General features: G+C 33.8%; 3 protein-coding genes and 1 long non-coding RNA gene across 7 annotated transcripts; 3 read left to right on the forward strand and 1 right to left on the reverse strand.

Annotated features, from left to right (window-relative positions):
- Positions 1–4,858: 4,858 nt before the first annotated feature.
- On the forward strand, positions 4,859–7,351 carry LOC101218296 (U-box domain-containing protein 45). Its single transcript, XM_004139947.3, has 2 exons — positions 4,859–5,245; positions 6,120–7,351. Exons 1-2 carry the CDS (start codon positions 4,920–4,922, stop codon positions 6,892–6,894), a joined length of 1,101 nt encoding a protein of 366 aa, XP_004139995.1. The 5' UTR covers positions 4,859–4,919; the 3' UTR covers positions 6,895–7,351.
- A 2,024-nt stretch (positions 7,352–9,375) lies between these two features.
- Positions 9,376–11,856, forward strand: LOC101217823 (hypothetical protein). Of its 2 annotated transcripts, none has more exons than XM_004139945.3 (2): positions 9,376–9,566; positions 9,853–11,856. In XM_004139945.3, exons 1-2 carry the CDS (start codon positions 9,384–9,386, stop codon positions 11,599–11,601), a joined length of 1,932 nt encoding a protein of 643 aa, XP_004139993.2. In that variant the 5' UTR covers positions 9,376–9,383; the 3' UTR covers positions 11,602–11,856. The 2 variants fall into 2 exon arrangements, with proteins under 2 accessions (XP_004139993.2, XP_011656892.1); XM_011658590.1 differs by having other exon boundaries at positions 9,398–9,566; positions 9,847–11,856.
- An 81-nt stretch (positions 11,857–11,937) lies between these two features.
- Positions 11,938–13,870, reverse strand: LOC101216645 (probable E3 ubiquitin-protein ligase XERICO). 3 transcript variants are annotated; one of them, XM_004139941.3, is made up of 2 exons: positions 13,617–13,870; positions 11,938–12,809 (listed from the first exon to the last, which is right to left on the reverse strand). In XM_004139941.3, exon 2 carries the CDS (start codon positions 12,682–12,684, stop codon positions 12,217–12,219), a length of 468 nt encoding a protein of 155 aa, XP_004139989.1. In that variant the 5' UTR covers positions 12,685–12,809; positions 13,617–13,870; the 3' UTR covers positions 11,938–12,216. The 3 variants fall into 3 exon arrangements, with proteins under 3 accessions (XP_004139989.1, XP_031742533.1, XP_031742532.1); XM_031886673.1 differs by having other exon boundaries at positions 13,703–13,848; XM_031886672.1 differs by having other exon boundaries at positions 13,177–13,832.
- A 341-nt stretch (positions 13,871–14,211) lies between these two features.
- On the forward strand, positions 14,212–17,642 carry LOC116404369. Its single transcript, XR_004217211.1, has 2 exons — positions 14,212–14,824; positions 17,130–17,642. It is a non-coding gene; the product is annotated as an uncharacterized LOC116404369 (long non-coding RNA).
- The last annotated feature ends 5,180 nt before the right edge of the window (positions 17,643–22,822 follow it).

Consider the following 22,822-nt stretch of genomic DNA (forward strand, 5'->3'; position numbering starts at 1 on the left):
AGAATATACAGAGGATTTAGGGTAATTTTTTAATCCATCTCTTCATTTCATAAAACATATAAATTACACATTAGTGTTTACTTATTTCTTTCCATCAAGAACATGAACCATTTCCTTGCATAGACTCGGGATTCATCTCATTAGCATCTCTTGAAAAAAAATTTGGTTCATTTCATGTTGCATAGGCCGTTCACTCAACGCCTTTACTCATTATGTGCACACCACATAATAGTTATCTCATTGATAGAAATAAGACTAATGATTTATTCAGATACAAGTATCACAATCAACAATCAAGAAATATTAGTTTTCTTTTCAAATAACAACATTAACATCAACAACATAACTTATAATAATGCACGCGTACAACACAACATTGATTCATTAAAAAATCCCACTCGATATTCAAATTGTTTCTTTTTTATTTCACAGGAATCAATAAAACAGAAGAAATATTTCAATAGAGAAAGAAAGCTTTTTGAATATTTCTTCCTTTCATAAAATCACTCATAAAATACTTATTTTATTTTTACGAAAGTCACTCACAAAATGCTTAGTTTTCTTCATTTTAAAATGCCTAACTTTAGCTTCCTACAAGAATTTGGTATCTTTCCGACGTTATAGCGTCGGGGAAGGTTAAGAAAAATGTTGGAAAAAGCTTTTCCGATGTATTCTTCAACATTGGAACGAACGTCGGTAAAACTGTATCGGGAGACCTATCTCTGACGTACCACGAGACTGCATGACACTTCATTTCTTTCGATGTTTCTTCCACCGACGTCGATCATGCATTAGGTAACCTCTTGGACTCTACCGACATTCTTGTCATGTTAAGAGAAGGTGTTTTCCGACGTTGCGTCGTGAAACTTGTTTCCAACGTCATCTTTCATGCGTAAGGAATAAGGTCTTTTTTCCGACGCATTACCTGTATCGGGAATGGTATTTAAAGTTTTTTTTTTTTACATTATTACTATTATTATTAATAATTTTAAATTTTAATTTTTTTTTTTGTTTCAGTTGTAGTTTTTATTCGATTATATTTCAATTTTAATTTAATTTAAATAAAAGCTGAACAATCAAAATAGTAAATAATATATTCAAATCGAAATTGTATTATAACTAGATAAATCTCACAATAACACTTTCAAATTTGTTAAAAAAAGTGACATGAAAAAGGAAATTAAAACAAGAAAGTCGCGGACGCCTCACAATCCTCCCTGTGTACGATCATTTCTTCAATTTTCTTCATCATTTCTTCCATTTGTTTAGACTACATCTTGGACAACCTTCTCTACTCTTCAATCATGCGTCTAGTTTCTTGAATCTCAAGTCTTTATTGTTCATTGAGGATTGCATTAGCTTGTTCGACCGTTGTAGAATGCGAATAAGTGGTCGAAGAACTGCTAGCAGGACTTGGATCTGAGTCCCCAACCAAGACCTTTTGAGTAGCCTAGACGCGCTTATCCAAAATGATCTCGTAAATATCATCCTCAGAGAGTGGCCGAGAACTCTCTAGGGTAGGCTGGGACTGAAGTTCCAGCACTTGACCCTACAACAAATAAAATTTTATGTAAGTTAAATTGGAGAAGTGTAAGTACATAATTTAGACAAAATCAAGTTCAAACTAACATGTGCATTTGCAGCCGCCTGCGAAATGAATTCTCCACTCATAGCGTGGGTTTCTCTAAATAATTCCAGTCGGTCGACTAGCAGACCTCGTTCTTTAGCGAGGTCATGCTATCGTGGTAGTTGGAATGATATGACTTCACAAGGTTAGAGTTCGTGCTGACACGCTTAGAGGAATAGAAGTTTTCCGTCGAAAAGTGACCTATACAAGCAATTCATCCTCACCAAGAAAAGAAGGCTCGAATAGACCAGTTGGGAACATGAATAAGAAAGTTAGGGAGCTTATAGTTCAAGAAGAGAGGAACCCCTCCCCCCAGTTTTCCTCCTAACTTGTAGTATTTTTCCACTCTTCTCTCTCTATTTTTGCACTTCATTGTAATATATGTTATTTATATTGTACAATGGCATAAGGCTTACATTCTCTCTCTCTCTCTATATATATATATTACATGTTTATACACTTTTCAATTCATCCATGCTTCTACCATTCCTCTATCTTTGTGTTATTAATAGTTTGGTTTGTGATAAGTTCTTGACAAGAAGTCTAGCTTATATCTCTTATTGCATTAATTAAGTTATATTCATCACTTGGCCAGTGTCAATCGGCAACTACCTAAGAAGGCAAGTAGCAAGAATAAGACTAGTGCACACAAGAAGAATTTTGGCAACAGGCTCCACCTTAGTGAGAATACTTTCAATATTTGTATCCTGAAAGGTGAACAAGTGCGAACATTAGACACTAAGAGGCTGATGTCCTTAAATGAGAAGTTCTATAAGTATTATAAGCAAAGTCTTCTAGATTATAGTTCTATAACAATGTCTGATTAGGCGAGCTATATCTTCAATTGATAACGTTATCTGTCTTCAAATGCCAAATTACACAAAAAGCAGAGGACATCTCATACTAGATCACATAGTAAGTATGAGGCATCCTATTCAAGGTCACACAACATGAAGAGGACATTTTATTCCAGATCATACAATAAGAAAAAAGTATCTTACCCTAGATCACACATCAAGGGTAAGACATCACATCATCCAGGGTACAAGGTTAGCTTATCTCAAAACATAACATTGGATGTCAGTATTCAACATGTGATGGTGCAATATTTAAAATGTTAGACCACCCCATTTCAACCTTAAGTTATTTAGAGAGCATATTGTCACACATTTTCTTCATCGATGAACTCACTTACGATGAGTGGTGGAAAACATGCAAAAAATTTCACATCATTTATGAATTCATAAGGAACTAGTAAAGGATTAATAAGAGCTAGAAACTCTTTTCTTATTTCAATTTTTTTGTAGGAAAACCACTCACTGTTATAGTGGGCCCTTTCGCTTCTTTGGGCAAAGTCCGCTTGCTAGTTTCGGAATCCTTATCGGAATATTAAGCACCTTCAAATTCACTTTCTTTTAACAAGATCAGGGTAAGAAGTATTTTCAAATGACTCAAACTTTTTATTTATAGATTTTTCTAGGAAGGTCTCTATACTGAAATAATTTTCCTAATAGGCGGCGAAAAGTGGCCCAATCCAAAAATGTCACGTGCCTCTAACACGCCTTATCTTGAATTCATGTTGGACGTTTGAGACCCATCAATCGTTGACCTACTATCTTTTGCATCACATCAATGTCCCTAGGTGAAGTAGACTGACTTTACTCGACCAATCGCCGCACCCCCTCCTGGTGTTAGGGTTCTTATCGCGATTTGGTTGAAGTTAACACTTTCACAATCAGGATTTCTGCTCATGTATCATTCTTATCACAAGGACTTTCAGCATTGACTATATACGGTCGGTGCCTTACATTATGTTCCCAACTTCCCACTTGATCTTGGTCTCAAAATGATAAGCATATTGAGTCGGCAATTTGGTCACTCTCACCCATACAAATCAAAGGATAATTTCTCATGAGTAGAGAAGTTCATAATATACTCAAAATTAAGATTAAGTTATATTAGGTCATTGTAATGAAATAGAAATCTAACTAGTTAATGGAGTTACATCTAGTAGTTACTATTTCATGGTTTGGTCTTATGCAAACTCATTGCATAGATAAGCTCACTCACATATCACCTACATGAACGCGTTGGATCGTTGTGTTTGTATCAAATACAAAGTGAGTCGTATCTATAGTGTTACCACGATAAAGTATCCAACCTTATGCCTATACTATAGACTCTTTAAGCAGATCTCGAACATTGATTCATGTATGTCTGTACATACTATTCAAGACTCATCAGATAAAGTAGGATGTTAACTTATTGGATTTGGGTTATTAAAACAAAATTAATAATATAATCAATAACGCTTATTGAAATAATAATAATAACACTTTATTAATAACGGTAAACAAATTACATTTACTATCTACGAGTTTTATGACATAAAATCCAACAATTTTGATCCATGTTGTTAAGATTCTCTTAACTCTTTGATGGAAAAGCCATTTTATCTTCATGATTTTGATCGTCATCATTCAAATGCATTTGACATGTACTTCACTTTCTCAACTCATATGCTAGATGCAATTTCATATGCATACAATTTTTTTAGTACCTCAAGTTTAGTATATTTTATGATTCATTGATGAGGTGCCTTTTTCTCTCCCCGCATATCTTTATTCTTTTTTTTTTGGGTTTAGAGATTTATTATGAAAATATTTATCTTATACATGTGTTGTGTTTATTTTATTTTGTCATGGATGTTAACACCAATATAACAATTCTATTTTACTTTTTTTAAAAAATTCTACTTAATGTTTTTTTTATTTACTTCCAGATTTCAATTTGAAAAATAAATAAATCAACAAAGGGTGTGAGCGGAGGAGAGAATGTGAGAAATTTGAGTTTTGGAAAAGAAAAAGAACAAAATTTGTTTTTGGGTTTATTTGATTGAAGTGTCTTAATTAAGTTTTTGTATTAACCTACAAGATTTATAAAGTAAATTTTTGTATTAACATAAATGATTTATAAAGTAAATTAGCAATTTTTTTTTTATTTATGAATTTAGTTAATAGGATGAATATAAATTCTAATTTTTTTATAAAAGGGACTAAGGGAATGCATCAACCAAAATAAGATTTTTTTTTTCAAATTTGAAACTAAATCAAACATATTTGAAAGTTTAGGTTATAATACAAATGTTGGAATATGATATAAAGCAATAAAATAAAGATGAAGAGATTGTAATTGGATGGGAAGGGAAAGAATGTTAATATAAATTAAAATAATAATAAGGAAGAGAGTTTGAGAGAGAGAGGGGCGGAGGCGTGGGAAGAGAAGAAGAGGGATGAAGCAAGAGGAAAGAGAAGAGAAAGAAGTAGAAGATGAGATTGTTTTTGATACATCAGATTCACAAATCTCCAACTCCAATCACCGGAAGCAATTTCTCATCTTCCAGCTTTCTCAAAGGCTCATCCATGGCGACCTCCATTCCCGTATCGAAGCTGCTAAAGATTTGAGGAACCTCGCCCGTAAGTCTTCCCCCAAGTCTCGCTCTAACCTCGGAGCTTCCAGTCTCATTCAACCCCTTGTTTGCATGCTTCTCTCTCCCAATCTTGATGCCCGTGAAGCCTCTCTTCTTGCCCTCCTCAATCTCGCTTCCCGCAATGAAAGGTTCGCCCATTTCCTCTTTTCCGATTTCTACCCTTCTTTCTTCTCTTAATCAATCAGGAGGTTTATGATGTTGTAATTTTAGGTGTGCGAAATGGGCTTTTCGAAATTTCATTTTATTCAAAACCTGTCCATTTTGTTACTTCAGACATCCTCTCACTCGACTCTTCATTCTTGCCCTTTTGCACAATTCCATTTAGTAGTATAAAATCAAGGTCTCCCAGCAAAAATCTGATTTATACTCTGGTACTCAAATTTTTTATATAGATTCAGTATGCAGCGAGCTTGGTTTTGATTTTAGAATATCCCATTCTTGACACCTTAGTTAACTGGAAGTTTCAGTACACTGCTCATTTTCTTGTTGAACTTATTCTTAGGCCGATGGAAGTTAGGGACGTTGTTATTTTTGTAGATCATTATGATTAATATGCTTCGGGCACCGTAAATGTTAGGACGATTATGTTTCTGTTTGAGTTCAAAAATTTATGGGATTGAACTGTTGATCTTAAGAATGGTAGTAACTATTTTATCCACTGAGCTATACTCAGATTTGTGTTATGATGTGGATGTGCTTGTTTAGATTTAAGTTTTAGTCTAGTTAGCATTTAGTAGCTACATTATGTAGATTTGGTTGTACAGATTTCATCTATTCTAATATTATTTCTCCTCATGTAATGCCGTGTTATTTAAAGGAATAACCATTTGGGTGCCATGACTCCTAAATTTATCAGAAGAACTCTTGCCTTACACGTGTTATTTGAATATGCAGTGTTTATGTCATACGCTGATTCTCTTCTTAGACTCAATTTTAGGACATCTTACAACTGAACCTACCATTCCTCTGTCTCAATCCTTTGTATTATTTCTTTATTATCAGGAACAAGATTAAAATAGTTGCAGCTGGTGCCATTCCCCCACTTCTAGAGCTACTCAAACTCCAAAACCTTAGTTTGAGGGAGTTAGCCACTGCAGCAATCCTGACCTTGTCAGCTGCTACATCGAATAAACCGGTCATATTGTCTGCCGGTGCTACATCCCTTCTGGTTCAGATTCTTATTTCTGGAAGCGTTCAAGCTAAAGTTGATGCAGTGACAGCTCTATACTATTTATCCGCCTGCACTGAAAGTGAAAGCAGTTCTATGATGCTTGATCCTGGAGCAGTCGCCCCTCTAATTGACCTTCTCAAAGAATGCAAGAAACATTCAAAGTTTGCCGAAAAGACTACGTCTCTGCTTCAGATAATTTCCAACTCTGAAGAAGGGCGAACTGCAATCTCCAATTCAGATGGTGGAATACTAACTTTAGTACAAACGATTGAAGATGGATCTCTTGTGAGCACCGAGCATGCCGTGGGAGTTTTGCTTTCCATGTGCCAGACTTGCCGGGAGACATACCGCGAACCCATTTTGAAAGAAGGTGCAATCCCTGGCCTTTTGAGACTCACTGTAGAAGGCACAACTGAAGCTCAAGAGAGAGCTCGCAGGCTTCTGGATTTGCTCAGAGATTCTCCTCAGGAAAAGAGAATGAGCTCTGCAGATCTGGAGAGAATTGTTTACAAGATTGCTGCAGAAGTCGACGGCATAGATCAAGCAGCTGAAACCGCAAAGAGATTAATGCAGGAAATGGTTCAGAGGAGATTAAACACCGTGTAAATCGCGTATGGAACAAGCCTCATATTGTACATTTTCATTGATGTCTTCTCGACAGTCCACTCTCTTCTTCTTCTAGGAGGTAAGTGTTGGTTTGACTATTCTGTTGTACTTCTGTATTCCTAAGGTAAATTAGGAAAGAAGCCAAAGAAAAGAAAGAAAAAGAAAGTGAGTTTGGAGTTGGATTTTCACTGACGTTAACTTCCATTGCTGATGATGTTAGAGACATTATAAGTAGATTGTATATTTTGGATTCTGATCTCTCTGGTACATAATATTTATCATTTTGTACATGAAGTTAAGTTCTCTTCTGACCTCATTAGTTTCAAGTGAACATTTTCTTAGGGTGTGGGAATGTTAGACTTAAATTCGGTTCACCATATTCAGTAAAGTAGCTTCCCAGGTTTGTTCCACATTTTTAGAGGTTGCAATCTTCAATAAAATATTGCTATATTTAATATATAACAATTTATGCCCCATGTTTTGAAGTTGTACCACTTTAGTCATTGCCATGAAAGGTATTATTAAATTGTAATGAAATTTTGTGTGTGTGTGTATAGTTAATCGGAAACACGGAATCAAGTTTGTTGTAGTTAGAGAGACGGTTGTATTATCAAAATAGAAATTAAGGTTACTAGTAACCATTTCATAATTAATTCCAAATTATTGTAAACCGTAGACCCTATATAAAAAATTTTACAACAAAATAAAAAAAAAATTAGAAAAGTATGATCTGATTTCTTTTTCACTTTAGCATTTCGTCTTATTTCGTCTTTTGTCGTGACTTGAATATGAATGATAAAAATGAGATATTTATACCCAAAGATTTGAGAATTAAAAAGTTGAAAGAGATAAAAAACGAACTAATGTGAGAAAGGAATGTGAATAGAGGGAAGAAATGCAACAATAGATGTATTTTCTGTCCTTTTTTTTTTTATGGAGATGTGGAGGAGAAATGGAAGATTGGAATATTTTAGATAATTTCTTAATTTTTTTCTTTTTTTTCCATTTATATTTTTATTATAGATATGTTTGTGTATGCTTTTTCTTTGATAGAAAATGAAGATTGGAGCCACCCACAACTTAGTACCTCTTCGGCTCTTCAACCTAGAGCTTCGTTGTTTAGTTCTTTATTTTCTTACCACCATTCATGAATGAAGAACGAATGAAGTATTGGTTTAACAATAATACTAAACTAACACGTGTAATGCATTAAGTAGGAGCCGTTGAAATTAGAAAAAATGTAATGTTGACTAACCTGATTTGACGAGAGTATAAATAAGTTTGAAGAAGGATTAACTTAAGTATGTTTAGACAAGAGGAAGTTCTAGAGAGAGTGAAAAACTTGTGTTCTGTGTGTATTCACCTTTGAGTTCTTCCTCAAGATCAAGCTCCTTTCTCATGGATGCTTGCAGATTTTGGCAGACCACGTAAGATCCTTGTCTTCCTCTTTAATTAATTCACTTCATCCTTGCATGAGAGTCCCTTTCCTCATAATTAAAACGTCATTGGATAGCATTAATTCAGAGTTGTGAGTATTACATTTTCCTCATTCTTCTATGTGAAACAATATGAATGCAATTGCAAGAGAGTTTCCTACTACTTGTAACTTTGGCGTCAGGAGGAGCACTCATTCTAGCATCTGTCTTAATTTATTTTGGTTTAATTTTAGTTTTGGGCGGAAAAAAGGAAAAACCACAACAATGTTCATGTTCAAGGACTCTTGCTCTATAATTTATTCTCCTTTAATTTTGTGATGAAGAAGTAATCATCAAAATCTCATTTTGTTTTGTTTATAGGTAGCAAAATGTCGGTGGGGAAAGGATTTGGAGTACTTGGGTACGATCAGTTACAACACATTAAGAGTAGAATGATTTTAAGTTATTTAAGAAGGTGGATTATGACGATGCTAAAATTAGTAACTTTGGAGAGCTCCGCCAAATTATGGAATTAATTTTTAACGTTAATTAAGTTAAATATTGAGTGTGAGTTTGATTTTATATAATTTTGTTAAAATGTACATGAACTTTTAGGTCAGAGCATTTACAAATCAATAAGTCAGTAGTTGATATAATTATTTGGTAATATGACACATTTAAAATCTCGCAAATTTGAATATGTTTGTATTAAACATAGTTGAGTAATGAATTTGTAGCCAGTTTTCCCACAAAAAAGAAAAAAAAAAAAAAAAAACAAATATATATGCACATCAAATAATTGAAGAAAAATAAATTATAATCTAAGAATGAAACAATTAATTAGTTAAATTAAATGAAGGCATAAAAGTTGCTTGAAGTTAATTACGATTTTGCCACTGTCGGTGTGACGAAAAAGCAGAGACTAAACCGCTCCAGCTCAGATGTAGTTAACAAGTGAAATCGTGCATCTTCGTCCACGTCATTCTACGTGGCACGTGGAAGCATCATATGACTCTACAGGTACCGTAAGAAAATCACACACATACATATATATAATATATATATATATACTTGATGGAATTTAGTTTGAAGTATTATGCATCCCTTTTCTCTCGCCGAGTACTCGGTCCTCATTTTGACTTTTTTTGGGGCTTAGCGAAATCTACCATTCCCCTGTTCCTCTCACTTCCCATCTCACTTGCACTTGCAAGGCTATGGTCTTCAATTTCTCCGGTCCTCTTCTTGCTTGACACTCAGGTATTACTATGTTCACCCCTTTTTCTTTCTAATACATCAATGTACTTGTGGTATTGACATTTTCTTTCGTTTGATTTCTGTGGAATCTGATTGTGAGGTTTGTTTGGTCATTCCTCTCTTGGAACCCCCATTTTGTTTTTTACTTTCTGTTTTTGTACATTTCTGTTGAGATCTGTGACATTTTCTTCGTTTTTTTCTGTGAATTGTTCTATAAACGAGTTTTGGCGATTTGGGTTTGAGGGTTTTTTTTTTTTCCTCTCCTTTTTTCTTTCCTTGATAGTTGTAGATTTGGACGTTGATGGTCGGAAAGATGCTGGGTCGGTCATCCCTTTACAGAAATGGAAGCTTTAGACCAGAGAATCTGGGCCAGAATGCGCTTGCTCTTATTGGAAATCTTTGTTTCACTTTGTTTGTGGTTGGGGTTTTGATTTTTACGATTATTGCTGCTACATACGAACCTGAGGATCCTCTTTTTCACCCATCCACCAAGATCACTACCTTTCTCACATCCAACTCCAATGCTACTTTTAAAACTGATAGCACTGTGATGAAGACTGGGGAGGATTTCATGGCTGCCAATCAAACTGCATTTGCAACTTTTCTCAATGAAACTGATATTGTCAAAATTATTGATGCTGAAAACTCGGCTTTGGGTACTGCTACTGAAGGAAATTCGGCTGAGTGCAATAACAATGTCAATGACCCCATCGATTGTCGCGACCCTGAGGTTTTCCATTTGATGATGGAGACTACGATAGAGCGATTCAAGGACATTCATTTTTATCGATTTGGGAAACCAGTTCGTGGGTCGAACGACAGCACCTGTGATATGGCATGGCGGTTCCGGCCCAAGGAAGGGAAGATTGCTGCTTTTTATAAAGATTATAGGAGGTTTGTGATTACTCGATCTGCGAATTGTTCTCTAAGTATCATTAGCATAGGTGACTACCACACTGGTGTGAATGCAAGGAAGAGGAAAAAGAATCCTAAACATAATTTTGAGAAGAAAATGGAGCAGCTAGAGCAGGCAGTCTCTTCTTTGCCTGTTGTTGGGGAGGTTGTAAACGATTCCCTCCCTGTGGTTGAGTCTGAAGGCTCATTTAGTCAGGGGAAGTACCTGCTTTATGAGATGGGTGGAGATAAATGCAAAAGCATGAATCATTATTTGTGGAGCTTCTTGTGTGCTTTAGGTGAAGCTCAGTATTTGAATCGAACATTAGTTATGGATTTGAAAATTTGTCTGTCATCAATATATACTTCATCAAATCAAGATGAGGAGGGAAAAGATTTTAGGTTTTATTTCGATTTTGAGCATCTGAAAGAGTCCGCATCTATCTTGGACCAGGGTCAGTTTTGGTCTGATTGGGAGAAATGGCAAAAGAAAGATCGTTTAGGTCTTCACCTTGTTGAGGACGTTCGGGTCACACCTATGAAACTTGCAGATGTGAAGGATGCCTTGATATTGAGAAAGTTCGGATCTGCAGAGCCTGATAATTATTGGTATCGGGTCTGTGAAGGAGAAACGGAATCTGTAGTTAAGCGACCATGGCATTTGATTTGGAAATCAAGACGTCTGATGGATATAGTATCTTCAATTGCGTCAAGATTGAATTGGGATTATGACTCGGTCCACATAGTAAGAGGGGAGAAAGCAAGGAACAAGGAGCTCTGGCCAAATCTTGCTGCTGATACTTCACCTGATACTCTTCTGTCGACATTGCAAGACAAGATTGAGGATGGGAGAAACCTTTACATTGCTACAAATGAACCAAACACAGACTACTTCGACCCCTTGAAAGACAAATACTCTACGCATTTTCTCAATGAATACAAGGATCTATGGGACAAAGGCAGTGAATGGTACACAGAAACAATGAATCTCAACAATGGTGTACCAGTTGAATTTGATGGATATATGAGAGTATCAGTAGACACAGAGGTGTTCTTAAGAGGGAAGAAACAACTAGAAACATTCAACGATCTCACAAATGATTGCAAGGATGGAATCAATACCTGCAATGTTGCAACCAATTAGCATCAAACTTGAAAACCGTTATTTTTCTTGGAATGAGCTAAAGTGGAGGCCTTGTTTCTGTTGCTATGAGAATCAATTGATAGATTATGAAATGACTTAGCTTAATAATGAGTTTTGTACTTGCATTAGTAACTATCATTCAGTTGGATCTTTCTAATTTTAAGTTGTTGAGGTTGTGTTTGCTGAGTATAATGTATTATATGTTTCCAATTTTCCAATGATATTTAGAGACTGCTCTGAGAATTCATCCGTTTATATGGCATCTAATCTTTCATTAGAGGGAAACTATGAGCAGGAAAAAGAGATGTTAATGTTCTTAGTAATGCAATTTCGATGAGAAAGATGATAAAGGGAAGTAGCTGCATTAACTTGAAATGTAAAAGCCAGTCTCAAGACTGCATAAACACCAAACGGAAAAAGATCAAAAAGCGGAAAGCTTGATATTTACAATGAAATAACAAGGGTCTAAGACCCAACCACACTCATCACGCTTCAACTCCTCATGCATATGAAAGGTACAAATGCTATGGCTTGCGGATGCACTTTTTAAGTTTATCTACACTATGCTGCTGTACAATGGTAAGAAGTTCCTCAACCATCATATTAATAATCCTCTCACCAAAAGCAGGAAGCTGTGTCTTCTTCTGGCATTAACGGAGTTCGACACAGTGGGCATGTAAGGTTCCAGTAGTCCAACCACTTCTCCAAGCACACTCTATGGAAAAGATGGCCACAAGATAAATGATTTATCTCTGATTCGGGTTCAAATTGGGTTAGGCAAACCGAGCAATCGTGTTCAAGCCATTTGCAGCTTCGTACTTTGTCGAAAAGAATTGCTGGGATTCGACTGCGAAACTCTTCAATGTAACTTCCATTGGGGTTAAGATGGAACTCTATGGATTCAGGAGCATTCTCCATGGAATCCGGTGATGAAGGTAATGTAGGCGAGGACGAGAGATGGATGCCAACAACATGGAGGATTGACCGAACTATGCCTTTGAAGATAGAAATGGATAAGGCTGTATTTACAAGGATCACGCCTAGTACTCCTTCAGAAGGGGCAGGAAGGCTGGAGAGACCCATTGTTATCAAAATTTAGGTACAAAATAAGTGTTGAAATATGAAGAAGTGGAGATGTAAAAGACGTCACAGTTCTGACTTCTGAGTTCAAAAGGTTCTGTAGTCAGATCCTTTGGTCGATATCTGATCTGAAAATGCAAAAGGCGAAGATAAGAGAAGAATTAGAGCTCCATGCTGTAAACAGAGAAGAATACTAAAGCAGCTCGTCAAACACTGTATAAAAAAGAAAAAGAAAAAGAAAAAAAGAGCGAAATCTGTTGACCGATGAAGAGCGGAGGAAAATCTCAGTTTGACAGAAGAAAATTAAAAAAAAAATTTGAAAAAACAAAAAAAAAACAACCTACAGACAACCAAAATATTCAACAGTGGACATAGAATTAAAACCTCAATACATTAATAAATGAATGTATTCCTTCCTTTTCGATCCTAGCTCCCAACAGGGAATTAAAATGAAGATTGATGAAAACAAAAAAAAATCCATCTGGAAATAGAAACCTCTTGTGTAAAGATCTGCTTAGATGCAAGAGTCAATAACATTGAATAGAACCATCAAAAGTTTCCATTTATATCTTCAAAGAGCGTACTCCAACCGCCAGCACGCACACATACACGCTAAACAGAATATACCAAGAGCTTCCATTATTGAACATCAAGATTAGGGCAATAGATTTACTCAGAAACAACCCAGAAACTATGAAAGATTGATCAAGAATAAGAACACAAAAGATGCAGGGGAAAATCAATTCCACACGGATCAAATCCAAAACCATGTAAAAGAATCCAAGGAGAGCCAACTCTAAATTTGCAAATTCCGACAGAAAATCCGGCAACAGAACCAAAAACCTCGAGAACCCAAATCAACAAATGAAAGTAAGATGATAATCCCAATCTAGAAAAACAGAGCAAATTGTGGAAACGCAAGAAGAAAAGCATACCAAAATCAGAAAGAGATGGGTTTCAAAAGAATGAGCAAAAGAGAGATTATGAAGAAGAGAGGATGTAAGAAAGGATCGAGATTCACAGAATCGGTGAGAAGTTGATCTTCATTTCCCTTTTTGTATGTTTTTGTTAATGACAAAGAAAGAGAGATGTGTTGTTGATGATTTTATACAGAGAGACAGGGGCAGCCTTCTTCTTCCTGTAAAGTTCTCGAGCTCGACAAACCCCAAACCTACCTCTCCGGTTCTGAAGGAGAAACTAACCCACGTTCTGTAACCATGGTTAACTCTGTCTCTCCTGCCACACTCTGCCATACCCAAAACCTCAAAACCATGGTTACTTTATATCATGAGTTAAGCTTTACTATTCAAATCTTTTTTCCATCTCTTGGGGTTTCCTTTTGTGGGATTTGTATGGATCGGCTGAGAGCCAAGGTGTGGAAGCCCTTCCTCAATCAAAGTTTCAAACTGCCACTAAAAGAGAATTAAGTAACTCTGCCAATTTGTGACGTTATCTCATCACATTCCAATTATTTTGTTACCCGACTCCTATTTCCTTTTACTTTTAATGGCAAAATCTCAACATGTGGATGCTTTTAGTTTATCACATTTTGAAATTCAAACCATTCCGAACCTTCAACTTATTGCAAAAGAGAAGAATAAAACTCTCCAGAATATAACACATCCAAATTGAAAGATAGATTGTACAATTCCATTTGTAGTGTTATTGCAAACCAACATTACCTTCTATATTTTCATGGTTTTGTTTTATTATGCGTTTCATAGTAGATTTAGAATATAATACAAACATTCAATAAAGATATAACAATGTGATTGATAACAACCATTTGATACATACAAAGTTTTGGAACTATACATGTTTTTAATTAGAGCTTATTACAAAATTGGCAAAATAAGTTTTTAAAATTGGGTCCATGGCACAAAATAATTACAAACCAAAAGTGATGTAGAATGGAAGAATGTATGGCAGTTTAAATATCCTATTTATAATTAGTCTGTGTACCACAATTTTGGTGTTAATTATTAGTTAGATACAAAACTGAGATATTATTACTGTTTGCATCTTATCTTACACAGTAAAGTGAGAAAGGAAACTTGAATATGGTAGAGGAAAGGTGTATAAGACTTAAGAGTATGGGGCCAATATGACTATGTTCTGGACTTTATCCACATGCTATGCCTAGGTAATAGATTCCTTTTTTCAAAAGCTACTTCTTTCTTTTCTTTTCTACTTTTCACTTGCATTCTTTCTAGTTCGGGTTTTTCAAATCCTAAGTCTGAATTCACATATCATGTCTAGAGTTCATATCTTTATGGAATTTATTTGAGTGTAAAGTTGTTTTCTCGTAATTTATATCATTATATGTTTGTGTTTGGAGTCGAGTTCATATGTCATGATTTGGAGTGTAAAGCTCGGGTTTTTCTCTCTCTTGTAATCAATAATAATTTAACCCACAATATTTTTTTTGTTCTAACATTCATAAATAAAATGTAAAACAAAGTAGAAATCAGAACTTTTGATTCCTAATTTTGCTTTATGAGTTTCATCATTTTCTTTTTCTTCCTATTGTTGTTTTTGTATTTTTCTTCTCTCACTGTTTCTTTTAATTAAATCTCTCTCATCATTTTACTAGTCAATGGAATGTTGTCTCATTTCTTTAACAATTTTGCAACATATCTTCATTTTCATTCATTATTGCTACTGAATGTTTAAGAAAACAAATCTCCATTTTATGAGTATTCTTTTGTTATTTGTTATTTGTGTTTATTTTTTGTTCCACCACAACTATATATACATACTTTTTCAAATTATTAGCACTAATTTCACACGTGAATTCAATTAAATAAAAATATAATAGTGTATATACATGTATACATATAAATATACATATATGCATACACACATGTATATAGTCAACAAAAAAGATGCATACTGAAATAAATGTATTGTTCTTAACATAGTTAAGTTGGTTAGTCCTATTAAGTATGAAAAAAAAAAACAATACATCTTCGTTGATTGTAGTGATGTTGTTATGAATCAATCGATCTTCTGGATGCTTATGACAAGTAAGTCCATAAAGATGACTCCACCATCCTTGGGCAACTTTTCAATAGCAAATTATTACAAAAGACGATTATTAAGCGTTATAAACTAACAATTTCAAATTTGTACTTAAAAGCACTTTCGTCAATCATTTTCTTTTCTTTTTTTTTCTTTTTATAGTATATTATTGGTCGAGTTAGTTGTTGAAAATGAACAACAAAGTTGGTGGTTGAAATTAGCTGCTTCAGACAATTGTCGGAGTTGATTGGTAGATGTGTTCATTGTTGAAGTTGATCATTAGAGATGGTCTTTGTCGTTCTTGGTTGCCTAAGGTGAATGTTAGTATTGATTGTTAGAGGTGGTTGTCACTTGTCATTGGTGTTGATTATCAAAAATGATTTTTGTTGAAGTTTATCTCAAAGGTTCAAAGTTGAAGGTGGTTATTGAAGTTGATTTTTTTCTTTTAAACTTTGTAGTCATAGATGGTCATTAGAGGCAAAAGTTGGTTACACAAACTGATTTTGGAGTTCGTCGCTAGAGTTTGTTGTCAAAACTTGAAATTCGTCGCACAAAGATGGCATTGCAGTTGATTTTCGTTGGATCAGTTTGATATCGAAAGTGTTTATCAAAGCCCAAAATTGGTCATAGGAGTTGGTTGACTAAACCCGAAATCAATCGTTGAAGTTAGACGTGTAAAAGTTGTGATCAAAATTGGTTCTTGGAGTGTGATAATGGTAATCGTCAATGATGGTTGATGGGTGAAACCATTGAAAATACTAGAAAAAAGTGAAAGCTTATATAATATACCAACTCAACTCCATCAACATGTAAAGTCGGTGGACCAAACAATGAGTTACTATATTATACAAACTTAACTTATTTTACATTGATGAACACCCCGTTAAAGATATTCTAATTATAAAACACATTTTATAAATATGGTTTTAGTCTAAAAAATTGTTTTTGTTTACGTATTTGTTGAGGTGTTTTTTTAAAACACTTTCAACTTAGACTGTATTTAGTAACTATTTGATTTATTGTTTTTTCAATTAAGCCTATCTCCTTCCTCTATCACTAAATTTGTTGCTTTTTTATCTATTTTTCTTATGTTTTTAAAAATAAAGTCAAATCTTGAAAACTAATATAAAAGACAGTTTCATTGTAAGAAATGTGAAAAAAATAAGCTTGATTTAAAAAAGTTAAAAGGTAAAGTAGTTTTAAAAAAATTGGCTTTTGCAAAAATAGCAAAAAAGATTTATAATAATAGAGTCTGATGACACGTATAAACACCCGTTATTATACTCTCTTTTATTATAATAATGAGGTTAAAATGTATAAGAAGATGGTCAGAACGCGTGACTCATGTTGAAAATTTATAAATATTTAGAAATACAACTTACATAAGTGTCATACCAGTTTTACCCGATTATCATGTTTAAATGTAGGATAAGTGGGAAAAGAAGAAATGAGCAAATCAAACAAGACATCTCGTGCAAAGGTTATGCAATGGGATTTAGCTTGGCGATTAACAACCCCAGGCAAGGAATCACGACATTGCGCGAGGAAAGCTCATTAGAAGACAATGATGGTAGTTGGAGTGATGTGACTTCACATGACAAAATGTCAACGTTGACACACTCAGAGGAATAGAAGTTTCTCGCAGAAAAGCAGCCTATACAAGCACTTCGTTTTCACCAAGAGAAAAAAGTCTGAATAGACCATTAGAGGCCTGCATGGGTTTGTTTAGAGAGCTTGTAGTTGGGATAGAGAAGAAGAAGGCTACTCCTCCTGGTCTCCTAACTTGTAACATTGTTTCATGTCCTTATCCCCCATTTAAGCTTACATTCTTTATATTGTGTGTTGCACATATTGTATATTTGCCTATGACCTATATTCTTTGTAATTCTTTAAACACACATAATGTCTTAGTCTAGCATCTCTATACTTTTCATCTATTATCATATTTGTTGTAGTTTAGGTAGATGATAAGTTCTTGATAAGAAGAATTGCTTATAAGCTATATCGCGTTAGTTGAGCTAATTGCATCGACGGACCAGCGTTAGTTGTCAACTACCCGAAAGAAAAAGTAGCTGGAACCTAATTAATGTGTTTTCATCTCTCCTCGCAAGGTTATTTCTAACATTTTTGCATCCCAAAAGGAGAGCAAGTGTGGACAATGGTACTGAGAGATAGCAATCCTTAATCATGAAAGCCTATATGGGTTGTAAGTAAATCCTTCTAGATATAGCTCACATGGTCGTACTTAGTCATATGGATCTCCAAAAGTGACCATGTGTGGCATATAATGACTTCGAGAGAAGCATGCCTTAATCATAAATATGGTTTAGTGAGTTACGTTGCATTAAGTTTATCACATTATCTAGTTGCACGATAATACATAGACATTCCCCCATTCATTTCTTGAAGAAAAGTTAGTTTGCATCATCACACCTTCTTCCGAGCCTTGCTTTACAGACCCTCGTTGTGTAGTTAGCAAGTCTTACATTTGTTATTCTCTAATTCTTTCAATTCTCCTAAATGATAAGTGGATCCAAGAACTAACGTCTGTAAACAATTACATGTGTCCAACCCTAGATCACCTAGATAAACATGTTGTTTCGCCTGCACTTGAAAAAACAATAGGAAAACTTGTACTCAACGATTACTTAAGCATCACACGATGAAGAGGCACATAGTGAACATCTTATATGCTATGATCATAACCAATGACTCATCGCCTAGAATTGAAGCATGCTATACAGAGAATTACGGTGAGCGCATTATGCGTAATGATCTAACTTATTGACGTATTACAATTGCGCTATACACACACGAAATTATTAAGTCCAAACCAAATTAACAAGCAAAGCCCATGTCACAACATTTTCTAACTTTACAAAAGTAGCAAATAGTTCTATGATTACTGTCTGATAGCCCTCCAATAGTTCTGTGATTACCGTCTGATATCACTAATTTTGTCATATTCGCAACATGCAAAAAATTGGTACCATGAGACGTTGTTTTCTAAATATTTTTATCATTTGGTGCAATTTTCCTAAAAGAACACCTACTATATAACCCAAAAATGGTTGTTTAGGTTTCACTAATGTGATTAAAAAAAATGTAGCATAATGTTGGAAAGCCTCAAACTTAAAAGTGCATGTAAATGTGTTACAATGATGTATTTAAAATCTTTTTGGATGTAGTTTGTGTTTGTGTGAGTAGAATTTTGTGATTGAGAATTTATTCATTTATTATTCATATTTAATAGTGATTTTGAATTTATGTTTTAATAAAATATTTACACGTTGATTTATTTAATAGGTTCTTCAAACTTGAGAATTAAATGTAAAATTAAAAAATTATTTGAACTGTGGATATGTTTATTTTAAGTTTAATTAATTTAAAAATTGAGCAATCATTTAGGAATATTAAATTAGTCAAATAAATTTAAAGTTAATTAATTAATTTTGAGTTGATCAACTATAGAAATTGGATGTCACGTTGATACGAAATGAAATATTGTAGAATATTACAATTTGTAATAATATTAACATAGTTCTTTCAACACTCTAATTTACACACAACTTTTCATACGTTCAATTGTATATGAACCGACCATAATTTAATCGGTATCTTAGTGTGTTAATAACTACGAAGTTTACGATGAATCTTTCCACTTCACTTGTACTGAAAAGAATTGTTATATATATTTTTGAACATCCTATCATATTAATTATTTTAAAGGAGAATTTTAAAAAATAGCAGATTTTACAAAATATTTACAACATATAACAAATGCTATCATAAATAGTAATTGATATGCTATAGTGATAAAAAACTATCGATAAAATCCAAAATTTTGTTATAGTTTATAAATATTTTAATTTGTTTTGTGATTTTTTAAAATGATCCTATTGTACGTAAGAAAATAATTGAAGTAAATTAAGTATATATTTAATTTTTCAATAAACTCTTATGCATCCAAATTAGATAAACCTCACAAAATGATTCTCTATGGTTACATGGTTAGGGTAAGGACCTATAGCAATGGTTGTAAAAGAATTTATTCCATTCAAGTTTTTGGTTCCAATTAATTTTTTAGTAAAAGTCTCTAAAGATTAAAATATCAGTTTTAAAGATATGTTTTTATGAAGTTTAATTTCTTAATAAGTTTGAATAGTTTATTTCTTAAACATTAAAATATGAGATGACTTGGTATTTTCTATATATATACACGTTGTTGCAATTCGCTTAGAATGAGTGATGCGTTAAGAAGTCTTAATGCTTATATAGGATGCCTAGACAAAATGTGTAATGCGTTCACTACTATAAAAATAGACTCTCTTGACGTTTTTAAACTATCAAGAATCACTATTTTTTACGGTTTTAAAAACGTCATTGAAGCCAACGTCAAGAAAGCCAAAGTTCTTGACGGTTGATAAAACGTTAAGAATAGTGAACGTTGACATTTTATAAACATCAAATATACAAATTTTGATGATAGTTAAAAATCGTCCAAAGTATGAAAGTTCATGACAGTTCAAAACGATCAAGAGTAAGAGTGTTCATGACATTTAAAAACCGTAAAAAATATAAGTGTTTATGACATTTACAAACCGATAAGAATATAGGTGTTCATGACATTTAATAACTGTCAAGAAATTTATTGTTTATGACATTAAAAAACCGTCAAGCATGTTTCAATTTTTTTAAAATTGTAGTTCAATTATATTTTTGTTCCTGTATTGTGCTCCCATAGTACTGTATAATTGTCCAGCAACAGTTTCATAAATATATATGACCGACAATATTCATCAAATATAGTTTCAAAACTCGAATATATATAAATAAACCTTTCACTATATATATATATATATATGAATATTTGATAACATTTACAAAATCAATATAAATAATTCCATTAGATTGCCCATGAATTCAACTCAACGTCCTAACTAACTGACTTATCCAAAAACTATCTAGCTATAATAAATCTAATCAAAGGTATACCAATCAACTCCCTACTCTCCCCTCTTCTATATCAACAATTCAAAAGAATCACATATATATTATCTATATATAAAGTTTCATATAAGCAGTCACAACAAAAAATTTCCTATTTCAGAATCACAAATTAGTCACAATCACAATCATATTGGATCATTGCGTTTGTATCAAATACAAAGTGAGTCGTATCCACAGTGTTACCAGGATAAGGTACCCAGTCTTATCCCTATACTATAGACCCTTTAAGCTGATCTTGAACATTGATCATTGTATGTCTTTACATACTGTTCAAGACTCATTAAACTAACTTAGGATGTTAGTTTATTGGATTTGGGTTATTAAGACAAAACTAATAATTTAATTAATAACAATTATTACACATTTTATTAATAACGGTCAATGAATTATATTTACAATCAACGAATTTTAGGACATAAATCCCAACATGAGTAACACCATGATTTTTAAAGTATTTATTAAACATGTTTTCAAGCTTTAGAAGCAATAGCTTGTGAAAATGATTTATAAAGCATGATTTCAAGTTATGATTTATTGATAAATATTTAGACACTGATGTTCAAGTTATATCATCTTTTGATTTCATGATCGAGTTCAAAGAAGATATTTCAATATTTTCAAATGTTTTCTCTATGCCCGAATATATCATGAGACCTATTGTATACATGTGGTTAACTCCATACTAATGGTAGGGCTAACAAACCTATAGATTATGGGCCACCAAGAAGGGTATATATATTAATGCTTAAAAGGAGGGGGATAGTTCCCAACGACGGTTCTGTCTCCGAACGAAGTGGAAAATACTGCCCGTGGCTATGGAAGACTATCTTCGAAAAGCTATACAAATGTTTCAAGTATCATGTTATGAAATGATTATTATTGACAAATGTATTTAAGCTTCGATTTTATATTAAAATGTTTAAGAAAACCTATTTTCTAAATCGTTGCTCACTAAGTCTTTCGACTTACCCTTTCAAAATGTCTTCCCACTTTTCTAAGTATAGATTGTGGATCTTCGCATGTTAAACTTAGTGTTGTTAGGCCAACTTAGTTTTTGATCATAAAAGGAATTATTTTACTTAAAGCATTACTATATTTACTTAAGAATTCATATCTTTAAGTTCAATATATTTTACTTGGTACTCATAAAAAGGATTTTCAAATGGGCTACACTACGGTTTCAAAGTATTATTTCCAAGATTAACAGACTTTCGTTGTTGAATGTTTTAAGTTTTCATGTCATGTGTTAGATGAAGTTGTTTTGGAGGCAAATGGCTTCGATTGACATCATGCCACGTCTCGGGCCAAGCAAGCAAGTGCCAGGGCGGGGTGTGACATGATACGTTGTGCTTTAAGGCTTTCAAATTTTTCTTTGCCTTCTTGGTTCTCTCCAACAATTGTTCAACAAGTTGCTCAACTGAATTTGTAGGGACGATTGCCTTCTCTGCAATATTAGCCACAGGCCCGACCACATCACTTTTAACTACTTCAACCACTTCTTCCCTAAGCGGTTGCATTGAAGTACTTTCCTTTTTTTTTTTTTTTTTATCTTCATCTTCTATTCAAACACCTCAAACATTTGCTTTAATAACTTATGAGGTGACAACCTAACCACCTCCTTACTTTGTTGGTCCACTTCCACAACTTCATTAGTTCTATAGTCTTGCTCAATATTTTTAGGATTTCTCCAAATACTTCATTCCCACTTTATCCATGCTCGTCTACGCTTAATTTTCTCAATATTATCTTATGATGAATCTGACTGTTCGACTTGCACAGGTGAGGATGAGATAGGAAAGAGACCTCTCATTCTCCTCTATCTTGCCTCATGAAAGATTTTGAACTCTAATATCAGTCAAACTTCGATGAATTATGATTGGTAGATTTTCAGTAACTTTGGTATTGGTAGAAAACTCTATGTATAGCTTGGTTGCCACTGATGAAAGATTCGAAGGAATGCAACGAAAAAATAGAATAAAACCAAAAAAATAGACTGGAGGTTGATTGAAACTTGGGTAATCTTGAGAGCATAAACGGAAGGTACGAGGAATCTAAATGTTAAAAAATGAGAACACGCAGCGCTCACTTCTTATTATAGAGTGTGGTGGTT

The sequence above is a fragment of the Cucumis sativus genome, chromosome 6 (assembly GCF_000004075.3).
Source record: "Cucumis sativus cultivar 9930 chromosome 6, Cucumber_9930_V3, whole genome shotgun sequence".
NCBI classification, from domain to species: Eukaryota; Viridiplantae; Streptophyta; class Magnoliopsida; order Cucurbitales; family Cucurbitaceae; genus Cucumis; species Cucumis sativus.

Excerpts from the sequence above, each read along its gene's own strand:
- LOC101216645 (XM_004139941.3), bottom strand. The coding sequence starts at position 12,684 with ATGGGTCTCTCCAGCCTTCCTGCCCCTTCTGAAGGAGTACTAGGCGTG.
- LOC101218296 (XM_004139947.3), top strand. The coding sequence starts at position 4,920 with ATGAAGCAAGAGGAAAGAGAAGAGAAAGAAGTAGAAGATGAGATTGTT. Across the intron at positions 5,246-6,119 it reads CTCGCTTCCCGCAATGAAAG|GAACAAGATTAAAATAGTTG; the intron begins GTTCGCCCATTT and ends CTTTATTATCAG.
- LOC101217823 (XM_004139945.3), top strand. The coding sequence starts at position 9,384 with ATGGAATTTAGTTTGAAGTATTATGCATCCCTTTTCTCTCGCCGAGTA. Across the intron at positions 9,567-9,852 it reads TCTTCTTGCTTGACACTCAG|ATTTGGACGTTGATGGTCGG; the intron begins GTATTACTATGT and ends TGATAGTTGTAG.